The 20173-nt window shown below is 35.6% G+C and overlaps 1 protein-coding gene across 1 annotated transcript in view; it reads right to left on the bottom strand.

Moving 5' to 3' along the window:
* LOC109096839 (double-stranded RNA-specific editase 1-like) overlaps nucleotides 1-20173 on the bottom strand; it is a 47677-nt gene that overhangs the window by 4746 nt on the left and 22758 nt on the right. Inside the window, 6 exon segments of the mRNA XM_019110503.2 lie at nucleotides 6638-6806; nucleotides 7314-7465; nucleotides 8438-8606; nucleotides 8965-9079; nucleotides 13407-14341; nucleotides 18212-18289. Of these exon segments, the coding sequence (XP_018966048.2) occupies nucleotides 6638-6806; nucleotides 7314-7465; nucleotides 8438-8606; nucleotides 8965-9079; nucleotides 13407-14341; nucleotides 18212-18289 (1618 nt within the window).

Raw genomic sequence — 20173 nt, 5'->3', positions numbered from 1 at the left:
AATAATATAATTATTTTATTTTATTATTGCCATTTTGCATTATTTTTCCCCTGTTGTATGCAGCCTCATCAAAACAGACCTGCAACCCATTTTTATTGTAATTAATTATTACTAAATTTAATTATAATTATTTAATAACTTTTATTTATTGGCATTTTGCATTGTTTCATCAGTTTTATAATTGACATTTTGCATCGTTTTCCCCCTGCGTTCACAACAGACCCAATTTTTGCCACCCAATTTGATTTAATTATATAACTGATTATAATTAATATTGAATTTAAACATAATTATTTTACACTTTTTTCTTCCGTTGTATGCAACCCCATCAAAACAGCCTTGCAACCAATTTTTGGATTTTTGGCCCACCACTAGACACAATGACTGCACCGTTATTGCACTGACTCACCTTTACAAGAATTCAATATTTTTTCTTTTGCTTTTTAATAGCCTGAAGTTTTTCCAGCAGTTTGACATAATGAAACACCTCTGGGATTCCTAATCTCACTCCATCTAAAGCGCTGTAAAAATTACCATGTACAGGCAGATGGAACATAAGACAATCGTGAACTACAAGAATCACTCACACACACACACACACACACACACACACACACACACACACACACACACACACACACACACACACACACACACACACACACACACACACACACACACACACACACACACACACACACACACAAAAGCAATCTGGCCAGAAGCCCAGATGTGAATGATTTTCAGCAACAGTGGAAGAATTGTTCAATTAGTGCTGTTCTTCCAAACCACCTCATTTACGTCTTCACAGGTCGCAGACTCACCCACTGGGTCTCCCTCCGCTGCCGTACACAATCAGAAGGCCTAATCAAGCTCAAATCTGCTCCCCAAAACAACACCTGCTGTATGCAGCTGAGAAGAACGCAGACTGAAGTGATTGGAGTCGTTCTCTTCAGTCTGACCAATCAAAAGCCTCAGACGCCAGAGAGACATAGTCCAACTTTTGCTACCTTTAATAAGACTACTTTGTTAGCTACAGTATGCACTTCTCTCCTGCAACCAGAACACTCTGCAGCTTATTCAGTTTCTGATGGAGGATATCTAGCCTACTTGCTAATTTACAGATTTGATGACAGTAACCTGGAAAACTGGACAAATCCAGTGATGATTTCATCCCTAAAAGTGTTCATTGCATTAATTTGGGTTTTGGAGAAGCCAGCAAATCAAAAAGGAAGTGATTTTCACATAGTACTTGTGAGTTTTTGTGTGTAATAAGCGGCCAGTGAAAGGACTTTGGGTGGTTGTTTTAAAATGCATAACTTTTGCTACGGTTACGCTCGTTTACACTACTCCGGAGACTTTTGAAAACGCTGCAGACCCCGTTTAAGTTTGTTTTTTTTGGGGTTGCTTTTGTTTGTTTTCGGACCAAAACTGAGACTTTTGAAAACGATGGCGTTGCTGCCCACATTCACTCTGTGTATCCTTCACGACTGTGTAAACAATAACATCATGTGCATTGTACCCATAGATGTACAGGCAGATTCACAATTTGATCGCTCCAAGCACATAGACGCCTCTGCGATCTAAATAATAGGGAATCTACCTATTCATATCTATGGCTGTACTGTACCTGCATGAATGGTCACTTGACATGCGTTTTAGGTTGTGTAGTGTAGACGGAGATTGTTTCTGAAACGTAGCGGAAACGCCAGTGTAGATGAGGATCGTTTTCATTCTAAAACGCCGTTTTAAAACAAAAACGCACTAGTGTAAATGGGGGCTGAGACTAGCCCAGTACAGGAACAAATCTTATCAAAAGAACTATGATGCAGAAAAAGCCAGGCATTACAGATCAGGGTAAGAACTAGCAACCTTTAAGTATATTCAAATATATTCAAAAACATACTTTTTTTTTCTAATAATTATAATATTAAATGTAAAAAATTCAATGATGTATTTGCCTTTAATAAGTGTTAGTCTTTAACTCTAAATTTTTAATTTATTATTATTATTATTATTATTTAATAAATTAATTTAAAATCAAAAGTAACAAAAAATAAATACATTTGCAGTTATTTATTTCAGGGTTTTTCTACATTTAATTTGGTTCTAAATTAGTGTAAAATCATAACAGGAGAGTTTTGACCAGGAAGAGTGTTTAAACACAGACACACTGAAATAAACAACACTACTGTTATTACAGCTACAGTTATTCTTATCATTATTTCAGACACGGGTGGCTCAGCACATCCCTCCACCTGCCGTGTCCCTGTTTGAGACCTACATCTGGTCATGTTACTAGCAGAGCAGGTACAGACCCTGAGGGATGAGACACAGAGTTCTTTCAACACCACACACTCATTCATCTCAGCAGATGAGCTGCTTTTCCTTGAGTGTGAGCTCTGAACATCACTTCTGCTGTGTGTGAGTGTGTCAGACTGTCCCTGAGCAACACATAAACCAGCCCAGCCCTGACTAAACACCGCTTTCCTTTGAAAACCACAGCAATAAACGATATCAGCAAACAATCTGATATAAAACAGATACTGGAAACAAGAAACGCTCATTGTCTGTCACAATGCATCAACTATTGCATCTCTATAGAGATGCTAATACATACAGTATATATGTATTAAAGCGATAGTTCACCCTAAAATATAAGAAAGAAACTCAGATATTTATGGAATGAATTTTTGGTGGGATCATTTCTTTAATATTGCTTTTGCAAAGCAATTTTGCTGTTTTATTTTTAAGATTAAAAACAAAAAACAAAATGAGACAAATTAGTGTTGTAGTTTCAGTGGGGGAACTTAACATTTACATTTTACATTTACATTTATGCATTTAGCAGACACTTTTTTTCCAAAGTGACTTAAATACATTCAGGCTATACATTTTTTTTTGTTACATTTTGTGTTTTATATTTTTATACCAGTATGTGTATTCTCTGGGAATTATCCAATGCTCTACCACTGAGCCACAGGAACAATTTACATAACATAAAGTAAATAGATAATAAACAGAGACTGCGTGACGAGGATGATATATATATGTAGTACTGAAGGACAGTGAGTGTGAGTGTGTGTGTACAAAGAGAGGTATTCTCTCATTAGCAGAGACAGGACCTGTGCTCTCCGGTCACAGCTGTCTCTGACACATCCTTATCTGTCCACTCACAGCTGCTGGGTGGCAGGAGACGACACACTGCCACAGTGACCCCACAGGATGAACACACTCTTCATTTAACTAGGGTTATAGTAATGTTGAACCCATGCACTTCCTTCCCTGTCAGTTATGAAATCTGGTAAGAGCCAATGGGTAATTAAATTCATGAAGCCCTTGTTCTTTTCCCAGCAATGACAGGTTCAGCTTCTACCTAGTGTATAGCGATTAACCAGAAGGTTCTAGACTAATGCTTTTGCTCAGCTGTCTGTTATTCTAATGAAGAGGGCTGACAATAGCTCCGCTCCAAAGGTAAGCGAGCTGCCTAACTAGATAGCATTTTTAGAATTAAAGGTAGGAAGAACATTATGTTCATTACAACTGGAAATGTAGCACTACAATCGAGGAAAGCATTGCGATGAGCACAGAAAAGAGAATTTGAATGTAAAAATTTGAGAATTGTGAATTTGAATAGCAACAAGTAGCATTTTTTTTTTTTAATCTAAATTGTGTCATTATCTAAGTAACATGCTAATGGAAATCAGTTCAGGGCACGAAAAAAGTAATTGCCAACTAATATTAAACATTTAATAATATTTTATATATTACATACATACATACACATATATACACACACACAAACACACACACACACACACATATATATATACATATATATATACATATATATATATATATATATATATATATATAATATATATATATATATATATACATATACATACATATATATATATATATTATATATAATATATATATATATATATATATATATATATATATATATATGTTTTTATTTATCACTTGACAGCGCTAGTATTTTTTATTTTTTTTATTTATTAGGGGTTGCACAGACTAATCACTAGTCGACTTCAATGCTCTGCCATGATGCTTTAAGCTTGACGCAGACTAGTCGCTGGTCCTATAGAGGGCGCAACAGGATAATCCACATTTACGCAGGACTTCCACATTTACGCTCTGTTTCAAACAATTAAAATTACAAATAAATGTATACTCCGAAAGCTCCACAAGACATGTGTGATTATGTTACTGGATGCTAGGGGTGGGCGCTATACCGGTATGAAAGTGACTACCGGTATTATGTTGTTCCACGATATGGATTTTGCGATACTGTGGATATCGTTACATATTCATGAAATCAGATTTTGCATTTATATAGTTATGTTCAATTTGTTACGGTTTGCAAATTTGAACACAATTGACGATAAAGAGTCGAGGCTGAACGTTTTTGTCCTCTTCTGTGTGCAACGGCGTACTAGTGACTAGTGTCAAGTACCCACAGTCAGTGATGGTCTGGGGTGCCATGTCAGCTGCTGGTGTTGGTCCACTGTGTTTTATCAAGGGCAGGGTCAATGCAGCTAGCTATCAGGAGATTTTGGAGCACTTCATGCTTCCATCTGCTGAAAAGCTTTATGGAGATGAAGATTTCGTTTTTTCAGCACGACCTGGCACCTGCTCACAGTGCCAAAACCACTGGTAAATGGTTTACTGACCATGGTATTACTGTGCTCAATTGGCCTGCCAACTCTCCTGACCTGAACCCCATAGAGAATCTGTGGGATATTGTGAAGAGAAAGTTGAGAGACGCAAGACCCAACACTCTGGATGAGCTTAAGGCCGCTATCGAAGCATCCTGGGCCTCCATAAACACCTCAGCAGTGCCACAGGCTGATTGCCTCCATGCCACGCCGCATTGAAGCAGTCATTTCTGCAAAAGGATTCCCGACCAAGTATTGAGTGCATAACTGAACATAATTATTTGAAGGTTGACTTTTTTTGTTTTAAAAACATTTTTCTTTTATTGGTCGGATGAAATAAGCAAATTTTTTGAGATAGGAATTTTGGGTTTTCATGAGCTATATGCCAAAATCATCAGTATTAAAACAATAAAAGACCTGAAATATTTCAGTTGGTGTGCAATGAAGCTAAAATATATGAAAGTTTAATTTTTATCATTACATTATGGAAAATAATGAACTTTTTCACAATATGCAAATTTTTTGAGAAGGACCTGTATAAGGTTAAAATATTTTGCCTGTAATTTTTTTTTCTTATATCGCAATATAATATTGATATCGCCTGGACAGTGTAAAATATCGTGATATGAATTTTAGCTCATATTGCCCACCCCTACTGGATGCTCAAAATTGAAGAGGAGAATGCACATTCTAAACAGGCTATTGTACATTAGATTAGAACAGATAATCGCTGTTCTAATCTAATGCACTGCTGCACTGTAACGCACACACATAGGCTACAGACAGTAGCTCGTATGTCACACGCAGATTGTGCGTGCACAGACTCATTCAGCACGGAAATGTACTGTCAACACTGTTCTGTGATTTCTCAATAAAACAGCTTAGAAACTGAAAAGTTCAAGCACATATTTCTTAACTAAATCCCACAGCGTCACTACTACAAAAGAGACGCTGCCATGTAGAATTAATTCACACACGCAATCGCTCTCACTAATGCATTCATATAAATGTAATCTTTACTGTGCTACTTTATCCATATCTGATTTAGAACGAGCAGAAATCTGTGAGAAATAAAATGACCCAAAGGCAAAAGAACTGATGAAAATGAGCTGTTATAGGAGCAATAGCCATGTGGGCAGCGCTGTGTCATATGCCATAGCTGCGCACAAGGGGTTTGTCACAGCTCCAGACTTATTTGTTCATCAATGACGTCATCAGGGACTAGTCGACTTTGACTCGACTCTAATCACATAAAAGTCGACTATATACAGAAGTCGTTAGAAGTCGTTATATACATATATATATATATGATTAAATATTTTTTTTCTTAAATTGTATTTATATGTACTTATATATACACATATAATTATATTTAATAAAAATATATATTTTTTTATAAAAAATATTATAAATTCAATATTATAAATGCATACAAATCTAAAATACAAATGTATATATTTTATATTTTTATTATTAATATTTAATATTTATTTTTTAAATTACTGTTTGTATATATAATTTATTAATGGTCAATTAAATATTTAAAAAAAATTAAATATTAAAGATTTGAATATTTCCCAGTGAACATAAGTTAGGTAAAAAATGTTAGCCTAAATGCACTGTTGGATAAAAGCGTCTGTAATATTTTTTAATAATTAGCTATAATGCAACAGCTACTAACAGTTATAAACTTCAAAAACACTTTTTAGGAAAATGAGGACATTAAGTGTAAACCATCACTGGCCCTGGGACATCCTTAAAGCTGAGCTCTGCAACTGATGTTGTTGCTGATACAGAGCATTCAGGTTCACTTACACTGATGTATTTGGCAGATGCTTTTATCCAAAGCGACGTTGACTATATTCAAGATTCATGTTTGTATTTGATCTGTTCACATTATCAGTTAGGATGTCTATGTAGATATGCACATGTGTGTATACATGCTCCTAAACTACCTTGCGATTTTGTCACTGCATGACATCGTAAGCAGCCTCTCGCCCTGCAGAACTCCGTCCCACGTCTGTATAGTGTTACTAGAGCGCACCGGGATGGTTCCCTCTCCAGACTCGATCTTGGTCCTCAGTTGGCCCCTTGCCTTCCTGTTTGGGTGTCTGTCTCCCTGGTCTGAGGACAACAGAAAAAAAACAAACAAGAATTAAACAGCGAAATAAATATTTAACAACGAGTGGCACTTACAGGCGATGTTTCTAAACTTTTTAATCTACTTCAACAAACCAACAGATTTAATCAACCAATAACGCTAACTTAAAAACAGTAATTGTGTTTTTTTTTTTTACTGAATAATTGCATCACATATAAAGCCAAGCAAATTGATTTAAACACAACACTCGAGAGCAGAATTAATCAGGCCACAAGGGGAGTCGACAAAGCCAGCTAATTAAAAACACTGATGAAATTTATTTTTGAAATGCAGTCAGACACTCGAGTGAAATTATAATGAAATTCGACCTGATCATAAGAGGACCCATCCTGATCTTAATTGAATACAACTATTCAGTTTTGATCATTCATTTCAAACAAGTGTTTGAGTAAAATATCATCCTCATCCACCTCCCGCTAGATCCTGTATAAAGAACGGAAGAGCTTGGTTTATTAAAGGCTCCGTCTCACCCTCTACACCCGCCTCGTGCGGAGAGAAGATCCGAGCGTCTCCACAAGGTGATGTGCTGATGTAAAGATGAAACTGGACGTTGTCTTTCAGCCGGTAGCCACGTTTGTCACACTGCGTGAATATGGACTTTTGGTGCTCCTCTTTATTGTTACTAAATTTAGAGACAAACAACAAAAAAATTATTGATACGTACAGATATAAAACTGTATGAATATGATTATTTTGAGAGATTGTGACTGCAATTTGAACTTCAAGATGATAAACATTTAAAGGTGTGATCAGTATATTTATTAAATATCTCACACAGATTTTTGGTACCTAGTAAAAATAATATTAATACAAATAATAATACGAAGAAGAATTGTTATTATTATTATAGATTCTAGAATTTTTATAACTTCATTTTCATAAATATTTCGCTAGATCACAGCATTTGGTGGTTTACTAAATTGCAAAAGGCTAGCTCACAATTAATCTGTATTATGCATATTGTATTCTGAGTATAAATATTACATATTTCACATGTACACTATTTTTCAGAACAACTAAAATTACAGTTAAAAAATATATACACTTAAAAATAAAAATATATAAATAGCTCTATTATTTAATATAGATGTATTATTCTTTTTATTTTTTTTTTTTTTACAGAATACACCTTGGATACAGTATATGGGATATATATATATATATATATATGTGTGTGTGTGTGTGTGTGTGTGTGTGTGTGTGTGTGTGTATGAATCATAAAACCACAACATTGATGATTTAATAAATTGCAAAAGGCTATATCATGATTAATCATATCTTAACGCTGAGAGTGTGTGTTTGTTATTTGTGTGTGTACATATTGTGTGCTATTTTGTTACTTTATTATCTTAAATATATTTCCATATTTATTCAATTCAATCACAGCATTTTGTATTTTAATAAATTGGAAAAGTCCCTGATTCATCACTATTAATTGTGCATCTCTATTTAAACTGTATACAATAACACAAAATATTAAATTAAAAACTGTTTATGAGTTTAATTTCCCTTCCTGCTAGGCTAAACATCCATCATGCTGTGTTGACATATGAGACATACACAGACATGCAGGACAGTAAAGGTAGCGTCTCACCTTAAGAAGTGCTCCAGCTGCATGTAGAGATACCTGATCAGGGAGCGACGAGCAATGATTTCAGCGTGACAGTCGTTGAGCGCCAGGCCACGGTCGCTCATATACTCGCCGTTTATACATTTGGTTCCCGTGGAGACGCAGATGACCTGAGCATCCTTGACATCAGTGCCTGAGTGAAACATACCAACAGAAATCACACGACATCCACTCACACCTGAAAACTACTGCAATGAAGTCTAGGAATATGGAAGCATAAGAAATGCACAGATTAAGTTCTGATTCCTTGATTTCATTATCGATTCTTTAGTTCTTTTAGAAGTAAAAGCATTCTTGAATTCAAGTACATGAAACAAGTCTCATCAGTAATTGATTCATATCGATGACTAATGAGTCTTTTTGACTGATTCGCTGGCTCAGAGCCATTTGGCGAGAGAATCCAGATGTTTGTTGTTGCCGTTTTTTTTTTTTTAAGTGGAAACATTTCTGAATAAGATGTTCTCAGTTCTAAACCCGGTGCAGAACTCTACCTGTTGTCATGACAACACCAGCAAGAACTTTCCGTCGCGCGTGTGGAGACGTGAAGTTGTCAGTGAGCTCGCTGAATTTGTCCACTACCAGACGAGAAACAGCATCTGCAAGGACCTGGTGAAGAGCATACAGATGTCAGACTTCACATCAGCAATGCATGAACACACATTAGTATATTCAATATACCGCTATAGACAGGCATGGAATATTCAGAACAATATAGACATCACGGCTAAAGTCAACATTAAGGCATAAAAACACGCTCTTTGTCTTATTGTTCAAGACTCAAAATTGTTCAAAATTGCGTGATATAAACATGCAATTCAGGCAAAAATGTAAGATATAAAATCAGAATTTTTCAGAATTTTTTCACAGAATTTCGCAATTCTGTCTTTTTTTTCTCTGAATTATTTTGCAATTCTGTTTTTGTTTTGTCTGTGCCATGGAATACAAATATAAAAAAGGTAATTTTAACATGTAAATCTTAATTCTGAGAAAAAAAGTCTGAACTGTGAGAACAAAAAGTCAAGTCTTATGAGACTGTAAAATGTATTATCTTGCAATTCTGAGTTTATATCTGGCTATTTTAGAGAGGAAAAACAGAATTGTGAGATATAAACTCAAAATTGCAAGAAAATCCAGTTTTTATTGTTTTAATCCCCTGGCAGAAACAAGCTTTATATACTGTAGATGAGTCCATATATGGGTTTTTATCCTCTCCCCTTCAACCAACGTGCTTTAATATGTAATATCCACTTCTCATCATAATACAATCAATTCCCGATCAAGGCTCACCATTTTTCCTTTTTGAATATGCAATTCCACCAAGAAAAAACTGAGCTAAGTAAAAGTATAATACAGAGTTTTAACGTAATATACCGTTTTTTAATGGAACAAGAACAAATTTAATTCAACAGAAAATATTTCAAAGAACCTGCCCCTCTATGGACGACTGTAAAGCAAAATTTACCGCAGACCTCAGATTCACCTTCTGCTGCTGCAATATAATATCAATATTTCATCAAAACCCTTATGTCATCTCGGTGAATCCTTTTCGCTAACTGTGCCCTCCACTTTACATTTCTTAAGCTCCCTGTTAATATGCTGGAAAACGATTATGCATCCCAGGGAAAAATCAATGGGCGAATGGGCAAGAATTAGAGACATTAGTCTAATATTACTTCCCAAATACTTCGGAGTCACTCGATCGGAGACGGCTAATGGGAGTTTTAAGCGGAGCGTACTCTCAATATATTATCAGGAGACAGTGAAATCTCCCAGCGAACAGAAGGCTGCGTTTTACTCTGATGATAAAACACAATAGTTTCCACCATCATCTTTATTTGCTTTCATTTCCCATTAGCGCCTGGGGACAGATGACAGGAAATTCAATGGCCAACGAGACACTGACAGATTTCACAGGACAGCAGCCTAGAAAACTAAGAAAGTGGAAAAAGGAGGCTAACACAGACATAAAAAAATCATTTCAAAGACAAATAACATTCCTGAGATTATATAACACATTTTATATTAATAACAGGATTTTTTTTTTTTACAGTCTGTTCATTAAACATTTATTATGGTAATATTGTATTAATATTATCTATAACAATATAATAAATAATTAATAATTTTAATTGGCAATTACAGTTTAAGTAAATTTCCAAGTAATGGTATATATCAAAATATAATGTCATTTTATGATTATCTTATAAATATTAGATAATTTTATTATTAGCTAATAATTGCTTATAAAATATAAATATAAAAGTCCTTTTTTATATAATCCAATGATTACATATAATTATTAATTAGTTATTATATAAAAAAAAATATTTACCTATATACAGGATTTATTACATTATATGATTTATTTAAAATAGGCATTACCATAAGGTTATTAAAATGTGGCATTATCTGTTACATTTACAGCAAAAACTTATACTGTGACATAAAACACAACTTTACTAATTACAGTACTCAGACCATTATATACACTGCTATATTATTCATCCTTCCATTCTGGACATGAGGTCACACTCAAGTCCAGGAAAAACTGAATGCCTGAAGCGTGACGAGAGTCTATTTAACCTCTCGCCATCTGGCTAAAGCAAATACACCCATCCACCTCGGGTCTCATATTGACATCATGTTAAATATGTGGCTATCAGATTAGGGATGGATAATAGGGCTTCTGCATTCATGGCGCTGTATCTGTCATGCAGACAAACAGCCCAAGAGCCATCAGCATCAGAGACAGCACTGCTCTTTAGTGGACAGGTAGTGGGCAGGCTGAAACAAAATGTTCTTGTTTTGACACGGTTCAGAGGAAGATGTTAATTAAGATTGGGTCGCTTCCAGACCTGGCCTTATCTCAAAAGCAGGATTAACAGAGGATTTTAGAAATGTGTAAATAGACGTCTTCTCACACAAACGCCAGTCGTTGTTGGTCATTTCAGCTCACTGTGTTGGTTCACTGGCAGAAGTGAGCAATATATTGAATATGCATGACATATAACCAATGCTTTGCTAGTGACATGACATTAAACAACATGGTGAACACCAATGGGATTTTTAATTGGCCATCAAAATTTCCTAATGACAAGTTCAAGGTCTTTCTTTGTCTCACAACTTGCAAAAACACTAAAAAAGTCATGATTGGTAAGTTTGATTCATTTGAAACAAATGAATCAGTTCAGGCCAATTAAGCAAATCAATGTAGAACTTCAAATTTTGTCTGATGCAAGTCAATGTAAGATTTCAATATGTCCGAATCACTCAAAAATGCTCAGTCTCAACATGAGAAGTTTTATATATAAATTAAAACATTTTTGTAAAGATGTATGAAGATTAAATAATAAGTGCATTTATGTTGGTAAGTATATAAATGAAGATTATCATCAAATGGAATAAAAAATAGAGAAATTGTTTAAGCTATATCACTCAATCCATCCCAATATTTGAACAGAGCTCATCTTCATTTTCATTAGGCTTTGTTCCTAATGAAGACGGCCATTTGTGCTGGCTTTGCGCATTAAGTTATAAAGGCTTAGATTATGATCTCCGATAAACTTAAACGGATCAGAAGCTTCAATTAAACACTATGAGATGTAAAGGACCGATTTCTTATAGTCATCAGATTGTTACAGATCTGATCCAATCAGACTTTATCAGCCAGTCTGGTGTGTGCGCTACAGGAAGTCACAGTTTTTAAAGTTTTTAAAGGTTGAAATGAGGTTCAATATTAAAGTCTGAGTTTGTGAAAATATCCACTTTTATTAATCTATAATTTTAATGCAATCTTCAATAACATTTCTTTACCAATTGAGGCCTGCATATATCTAGGGTATAAATGAACCATTACTATTTAATAATTAAACCACCTTTTAAAAACTTGGTGAATAAACTAAAAGGTTAAAGGCCATTTGAGATGCATGGGAATTGATGTGTCTGTGTTGTGTGTTGATGTTGTCCAACCAACATCTATTTGGCTTTCGCATTGCGTCTCAATATCTAACTTCATAGTTCATCTAGTGGTTTTTGAAAATGCTTGGTGTGAATGAACTCTTAATGGGACAGTTCACCTAAAAATTTTAATTCTGTCATCATTTACTCACAATCATGTTTTTCCAAACCCATGAGACTTTGAATAATGTTTGAAACACAATTTAAGATATTAAGATATTAAGAAAGTCCAGGTGCTAGAACAAACCTCATTGGTTCATTGTTTAGACTGAAATAAAAACCTAAATGAATCATATAAAGTTTCATAACTCTTGGACAAACCATTGCCTTTGGTCCATAATCCATAATAACACTTTCTTCAATGAAAAAGTCCATTATCTGTTGTTCTCTCACATCAAAATCACTGATATATTTGTAGAAGTGTTCTGGACTGTTTTCGCTTGTAAATGGTCTGTGCATATTTCTCTCCTGATTCAGGCGAGAAGACTTTTTTCACTGGAGAAAGCAATATTATGGATAGAAGACTAATCTTTTAACTGAAAGCAAAAGTTTTGAGTTAAAAACCATCTTGATGATGGATTTGTTTATTATAAACATGCAGCTTTTTGACTCAAGACATTAACTGATGGACTAGAGTTGTGTGGATTACTATTGGATTATTGCGATGTTTTTGGCTGTCTGCGACGGCACCCATTCACTGCAGAGGATCCATTGGTGGGCAAGTAATGTAATGCTAAATTACTCCAAATCTATTTCAATGAAGAAACAAACTCATCTATGTCTTGGATGACCTGAAGGGAAGTGAATTTTCAGCCAGTTTTCATTTTGGAAGAAAAATTCCTTTATTAAACTTTTTGGATGTTTTGGTTACCTGGACTTTCACTGAAGGGACAGCAAATGACCAAAGAAATTTCATTTTAGGGTGAACTATACATTAGTCAGGCCACTATGAAAGTCTGAGGTGTAGATCTCTTACCTGCGGCAGGTGCAGCTGTAGCCCCTCTCTCGGGATGGGTTGGCGTGACGGGGTCTGGTCCAGTTGCATGTTGAAGAGCGCTGACAGAGCCGCTTGGGCAGCCCGAGCTTTAGCAAGTTTCTTATTTCGTCCTGAGCCCTCAAATGTCTGCGAGTCCACGGTCACCGACATCACAAAGTTCTTAGCGTGGCTCTCCCCGCTCTCCGACACAAACTCGTATTTGAGGCCCGGCCGCAGCTCATTGAGAATCATGACAGGGTTTTTGCCGCTGGTCGAGGAGGTGAAGGAGGAGGGCGGCGGCAGCGGCGCCTGCACAAGGCTGTTCGTACCTGGTGCCTGGGGCACAGGATACTCTCCCAGCGGTTTTAAGGAGCCGTTGCCATTGGAGCCCAGAAAAAATGTTTCCTCGGACGGTGCCGGCGTCTCAAACCCGTTGAAGAGCATGTCAGGGAAGTCAGCCTGGTCGGAGGTGAAATCTGTGTTGACGGTGAGAGTACGGCCCATGGCCATGTGCGCCTCGGATGCGTTTGGGAACTGCACAAAGGAACGCAGAGCCTTCTCAGCTGCATTTAACTTGGCCTTTTTCTTTTTTCTTAGGCCTGGAGCGATCGATCGAATGACTGTTAGTTTAAACTGTACGTTAATGACGAAGGCGGGTGGACTGGGCCGGGTCTGTGTGAGAGGGTTGTTTTTAATGCAAGGTTTGTTTTATTTCGTTTGCATCAGGGCGTTCTTGGGCAGAACCGGCCCTGGTGTTTTCTTACGTTTTTTGGGTCTGAATTTGGAGTGCGCGTGGCCATTGTTGCCCTCCTCCAGGGGCCGCTTGCGACCCCCTCCTCCACTACCATTAGGGAGCTGCTCCACCAGGCCAGCTCCCTCCTTAGAAGAGACGTTGTCCAGGTTGCAGTTTTCCTTTACGTCGGTGCTGCATGAACCTGCGGTGCCCAGAAAGAGTAACTTACAACGCCTTCGTTGCAGGATCTTGTAAATGTAAAATTTATAGATTCCTTTATCTCTCTTTGTAACCGAACAAGTGATGTGTGTTCCTTTTGTTGTGTGTGCCGAGGGATTCTAGCATGACACATTTTTAGAGTAATCTTGTGAAAAATCATAATGAGAGAAATTTCAGAAATGACACTACACAAAAAAACAAATAAAAAAACAAACAAAAAAAAAACAGATTAATTAACATAATTAAGGAAGACCATGAGGTATAAAATCTAAATGATCATAATCATTAGTTTAATTTAAAGTACAGTTTCAGTTTTGCAGGCAATGGCCCATGCAGAGTCAATCAATCATCTCGTTGGAGATAAAATATGTATTAATAGAGAACAAAAGCAAAGCTTTAAAAAGACTAATAGCTACTTAATAAGGCTCTTTTTGAGGGATGACAAATGCACTTTTTTCAGGTACTTTCATATAAATAGAGGTTATGAAAAAAAAAAACACTAAACTGGGTTCACAATAAAAAAAAAGTTAAATATTTGTAAAGTTTTTAGTACGGCGGGTTTTTTTTATTTCTCTATCAACCTATCAAGCATCATATTTCGACCCAAAATCAAAAGAAAGAATAAATAACTGTAAATAAATGAATAAATACTGCAGTCAGTTCCTTTATAAAAAAAATAAATAAAAAAATACACTAAAAAAATGTAACTAAATAAATAACCAAACAAACACAGACAAGCCTATGTGCAATTATTAGGTTTGGCACTTTGTGTGGATGACACTTTATATTTATGTAACAGTGCTTTTCACGCCTTAAGGTTTTAGAAATCAAATGAAATAAACACTATAACAGTATAAAAATATAAATGCATAAAAAATAAGGCAACATATTAAATTGCATACATTAATGTGTTAACTGTGACAGTAAAACCAATAAATAAAATAAATAAATGAAATATATACTTTTTTTTTTTTGATGTTTGGGTGAAATTGAACCTGGACAATTTTTTTCATTAGCCTTATCTCATGTGTGTTTATTTACAGGTCACAAATGTTTTACCGTAATAAGCAGATGAACACACATCATCATGTTCAGTTCACAAAGCTGATGGAACTTTGGCTAAATTTTCATTTATAACATCCTTCAGCAAAAGCTCGCTAGGTTACTGCTTTCAGTGCTCTGGTAGAGAGAGAATAGCATCCGTGAACAGTAGGGGAACAGAGTAAGAGCTCTCTGCAAACAGTAGGAACAACAGGGTGGATAAGGGAGTGTGTGCAAGGCAGGAGGAGAAATAAAATGAAGACATCTGAGAAGAGAGAAAACATGGCAGGGGCAAGAGAGAAAACATGGAGGAGAAAGAACGAAAGAGAGATAAAAAGGGAGAAAGAGAGAAATATACAAAACAGTCTGGAGCAGAATCTGAAAAATCAAAACCCTTCTTATACGTGTGAATGCACATCCACATTACACACACACACACACTCACACTCACACTCACACTCACACTCACACTCACACTCACACTCACACTCACACTCTCTCTCTTGTACTCTTCAGCTCGTGTAATCAATTTGACCACATGTGATCAATTTCGGCCTAAATGATGGAAAGCACTCTTGATAAAACAACAGCTTTGTTCCAAAACCTAGTGAGCTGCCTACTTGGGTGGCATTTTAAAGCATCATATGCCACCCAAAAGGTATTGTGTGCATATTCAATCTCATAATTCACTGCGACAAACTCCATTCACTCTTATAATACATTTAGAAACAAAAGTATCAACAAAACATGCCATCTAATTAAAACGGACTATTTTACTTTCATTTGTGTTTGTTATGTATTTTAATGCTTATAAGAGTAATGAGTCAAATAATTCATTCAAATCTGTGCTTTGTGTGAGGATCCCTTTTTGTATGATGCTCCCCATCTAGAATGTTACAACAGTACGGTTTAATTTCAATTAAGATGTGACCATAGAAGTAGACAGCAAGGCAGGTCGCGACTCGCTAGGTTTCAGAATAAGCCAATGTTACATGAAAAACAAAGAATCCCCAAAAGATTTGTGCAATGCAACTTAACTTTAACAGCCCAGGAAAAACAAAAACAGCTTAGAGATGTTCAAGCTGTCAGTTTAGAGAGCTGCCCACCTTCTACTGAAAGTAAAATCAATCGAACATGCATAAAAAGCATAAAACGTATAGTTCTTACAGTTGGAAGTTAAAAATATTGCCTCACTACGTGCTACACATTTTTCTTAAGTTTTAAATAAAACAGAACATTAGTGTGAGTTTAACAAGAAAATACTATCGTTTTAATCTTTCTACTTTAGTTACAGTACTTACTAATTCTGTGTAATTATTTGTGAAATTTACTAGCAATTTCTAAGTGAAAATCATTCCTATTCCATTTTTTTTTCCAGTGCATGCAAAAGCAAACATGTGCAGAGGCACCTACAGCCTAAATCACATAGAAACAAGATTCTTTTTCCTCTAGAGCCATGAACTTTGTGTGTCCAGTAACAGTGAGGTGCATTGACTACTTTTGTGTGCATCAGTAGTGTCAAAAATACGCATATAACCATCGCTCCTGCCAAGAAATGAATTGCTGTGCATAATCCTATAGTTTTCTGCTCCTACCATCTACACCTGATAGAGAAATAAGCACAGTCACAGGTATTAAACTTCTGAATATCAAGTATGCTTATCTGCAGAAAATCTAAATAAGAAAGCGTCCGCTTCACTACAGACCAGTAATAAATGACGGGAGCCTCCATTGTCAGTGGCTCTGAACAGAAGCAGCTGAGTGATGGGACAATAGAGGGTTACATTTCCTCTGGGTTAACAACTCTTCCCAGAACCTTCTATTCACAGCACTGCTGAATGAAGAGGAACGAGACACAGAGAGAATGCTGTGTATTTCTTGAATCCGATCAGTCTTCTTTGATCACGTTCAAGTAAAGTGCAATGAATTAGGGAATGCAGCATTTTTTGACATACTCACAGTTTGATGGTTCTATGTCTTTTTTGTCACCTTGTTTTAAAACACTGTTTATTAGTGTTTTACAACAAATTAATTTTTTTTTTTTTTTTTTTATCTATAATATGTTTTCAATTATTTAGCTACATTTAAAATTTGCAACTGCAAATTTATTTCCTCTGAATAAATTGTTAATTTGAATACATGGTCAAATTAACAAATATTTCAATATTTATATTCATCTACGACATTATTGTGAACCACAATTTTTCGTTTTTGTTATTTCATTGACTATTAAATGCCATTTCAGTTAGATGAAAACATACTACAATAATCAAAACTAAAAGTTATTTTCATCAAAAGACAATAAATAAATAAATAAATAAATACAGTTGAATTGTGTTCTGCATGGATTTTTTGCTTGTTTTTTTTTTTTTACTCCATGCCAGATTCTTTCATCTGTTTTCATAGCAAAAAAACAAACAAACTTGATTTATAACATTTTTAAAGATATTTAAGACCCATTTCCCCCAAATATCCTAACTAAATTTGGATTAACTTGATAAAAAAAGATAGATAAATAAAACTATTAATAATATAAACAGAATAAAACAATTCTCTCAGAGGAGTAGAAAATTCCAATCCAATAAAATATGTGTCAGACACAGCTCATATAGGAGGCTTTTTGAATAGACTAAAAATGCGATATAAAACTTCTGTCCATGTTTAAACCCTCGTAACAGCTGGGATTGTTCGGTGTGAGGGGCGTAGAGAGCGACGGGAAGTGAACTGTTCACTAAGTGACACATTAGTTAAGGGGAGTGTGCAGGGCTCTGTGCTTTAACGGAGGGTTCGGGGGTCAGATACGAGCACTCACTCATGTTCTCCTCCTCATCAACATCCATGGTGGTGAAACGCCTCGACTGGCTCTGCGCTTGCTGAGCCATGGCCACACCTGACAGAAACACAGACACATCATCATTAGCGCTGTTAGCTAAAGTGAGCTAAATAACTATAATCACAGTTACTTTAGCTTAACCTTGGGGTCAGGGATTTGTTCAACCCCCTGACAAGAAGCATTAAACACACCTACACCGTTTGCACTACAGACATAAATGTAGCCTCAGACCTTAAATCATGTGGCTTGTTGAACTATGCTATTACTTCAACAAGTGACTGAATTCATGATTTTCACCTGATGGATGCCAACCACTCCACAGACTTACATATGCTGTAACTATATATATATATATATATATATATATATATATATCCCATGGTTGGTAATACTTTCGATACTTTCGAAAGAAGTCTCGTGCTTACCAAGGCTGCATTTATTTGATCAGAAGTCCAGTAAAAACAGCAGTATTGTGAAATATTATTACAATTTATATTTTAATATACTTTTAAAATGTAATTTATTTCTGTGATGAATTTTCAGCATCATTACTCCAGTCTTCAGTGTCACAATCCTTCAGAAATCATTCTAATTTGCTCAAGAAACATTTCTTATCATTATCAATGTGGAAAACTGTTGTACTGCTTAATATTCTTGTGGAAATGTGATGCATTTTTTCTTTTTTAGGATTCTTTTATGAACAGAAAGCTCAAAGGACAGCATTTATTTAAAACAGAAATCTTTCATAACATTATAAATGTCTTTAAATTCATCTTTGATCAATTATTTATTTATTTATCTATTAATTGAAAATCATTTCGAATTCAGACTGAACCCCAAATGAAGAATCAGAAAAATCATTCATTCTGATTCGTGAACCAATTTGACTGATTCAACAGAAAAGAATCGACTCAAAAGAACAAATCATCCATACGTGCGACATAAGTTATATTCTACACATAACAAAAACTACAGCATTATAGAAAATGTACATGACTTTTCCATGTCTGGAAAATACGATTTTAAAATTCCCTCATACTACCAAAACCGTTTCCATGACTGTGGGAACCATGTGAATAGTAAAATGACAAATTCAAGAAAACAAACACACTCCCCTCCAAATCCTTAGTCTCACTGAAAATGACACTTTACCATAAGATCTGGTGTTTCAAGTATCAAAGAGAGAGCATTGGCAGTCATATAATGTCTCTAAATAATGGCATCATGCATCCCGAGCTGCTTCAATTAGACAGGCGAGTGGAGCAGTGCGAACAAGAGGAAAAGAAGAGGAGAAGAGAGGTGAGAAGAGGACAGAAATGAAAGACGAGAGCAGAGAATAGGATAGAAGAGGAATCAAACATCATTGACTGCGAGGTTAAGCCTACAGTAAGTGTATAAATATTCAGCAGGAGAAACTAATCTTTGAGAGAAAGGGCCGTGCTTGACAGGCCGTAATAGCAGGAGCAGTCTATTGTGACTTTAATATCCATTCGATTAGACCTCATCTTCAGCTGCCTCGGAGGAAAAATACAGTTATTGACATCAACGGGCTTTTAGTCCCCTTGACACGGATGCCACTTGAGCTCAGGTGAAATACTGTATACAACACAAACACATGAGGAAATTAAAAAAAAAGAGCTCATAATAGAGTGGAGATACAGGGCTGCGTTGACTTGAGGCTATAGTGAAGTGGCTTTTATACAGCGATGTGACACAGAGCCGATACGGAGAGCTTCTAGATTAACTGAAAGAAAAGACGCTGTCAAGGAAATAATGTCAGTATTTCTGCTTTCTCTTTCTTCATAGACACATTTTAAAGGGATAGTGCACTGACAAAAAATGTAAATTCTGTCATTATTTACTCATGTGGTTCCAAAACTGTCTGACTTTCTTTCTTCCGTGAAACATAAAATTTAATTTTACAGAAAAACATCTGAAAAA

This window comes from Cyprinus carpio, chromosome A9, assembly GCF_018340385.1.
Source record: "Cyprinus carpio isolate SPL01 chromosome A9, ASM1834038v1, whole genome shotgun sequence".
In the NCBI taxonomy this organism is placed as follows: domain Eukaryota; kingdom Metazoa; phylum Chordata; class Actinopteri; order Cypriniformes; family Cyprinidae; genus Cyprinus; species Cyprinus carpio.
Note: the sequence above shows the minus strand (reverse complement) of the source record. Positions and strands in the feature narration are given on the sequence as shown.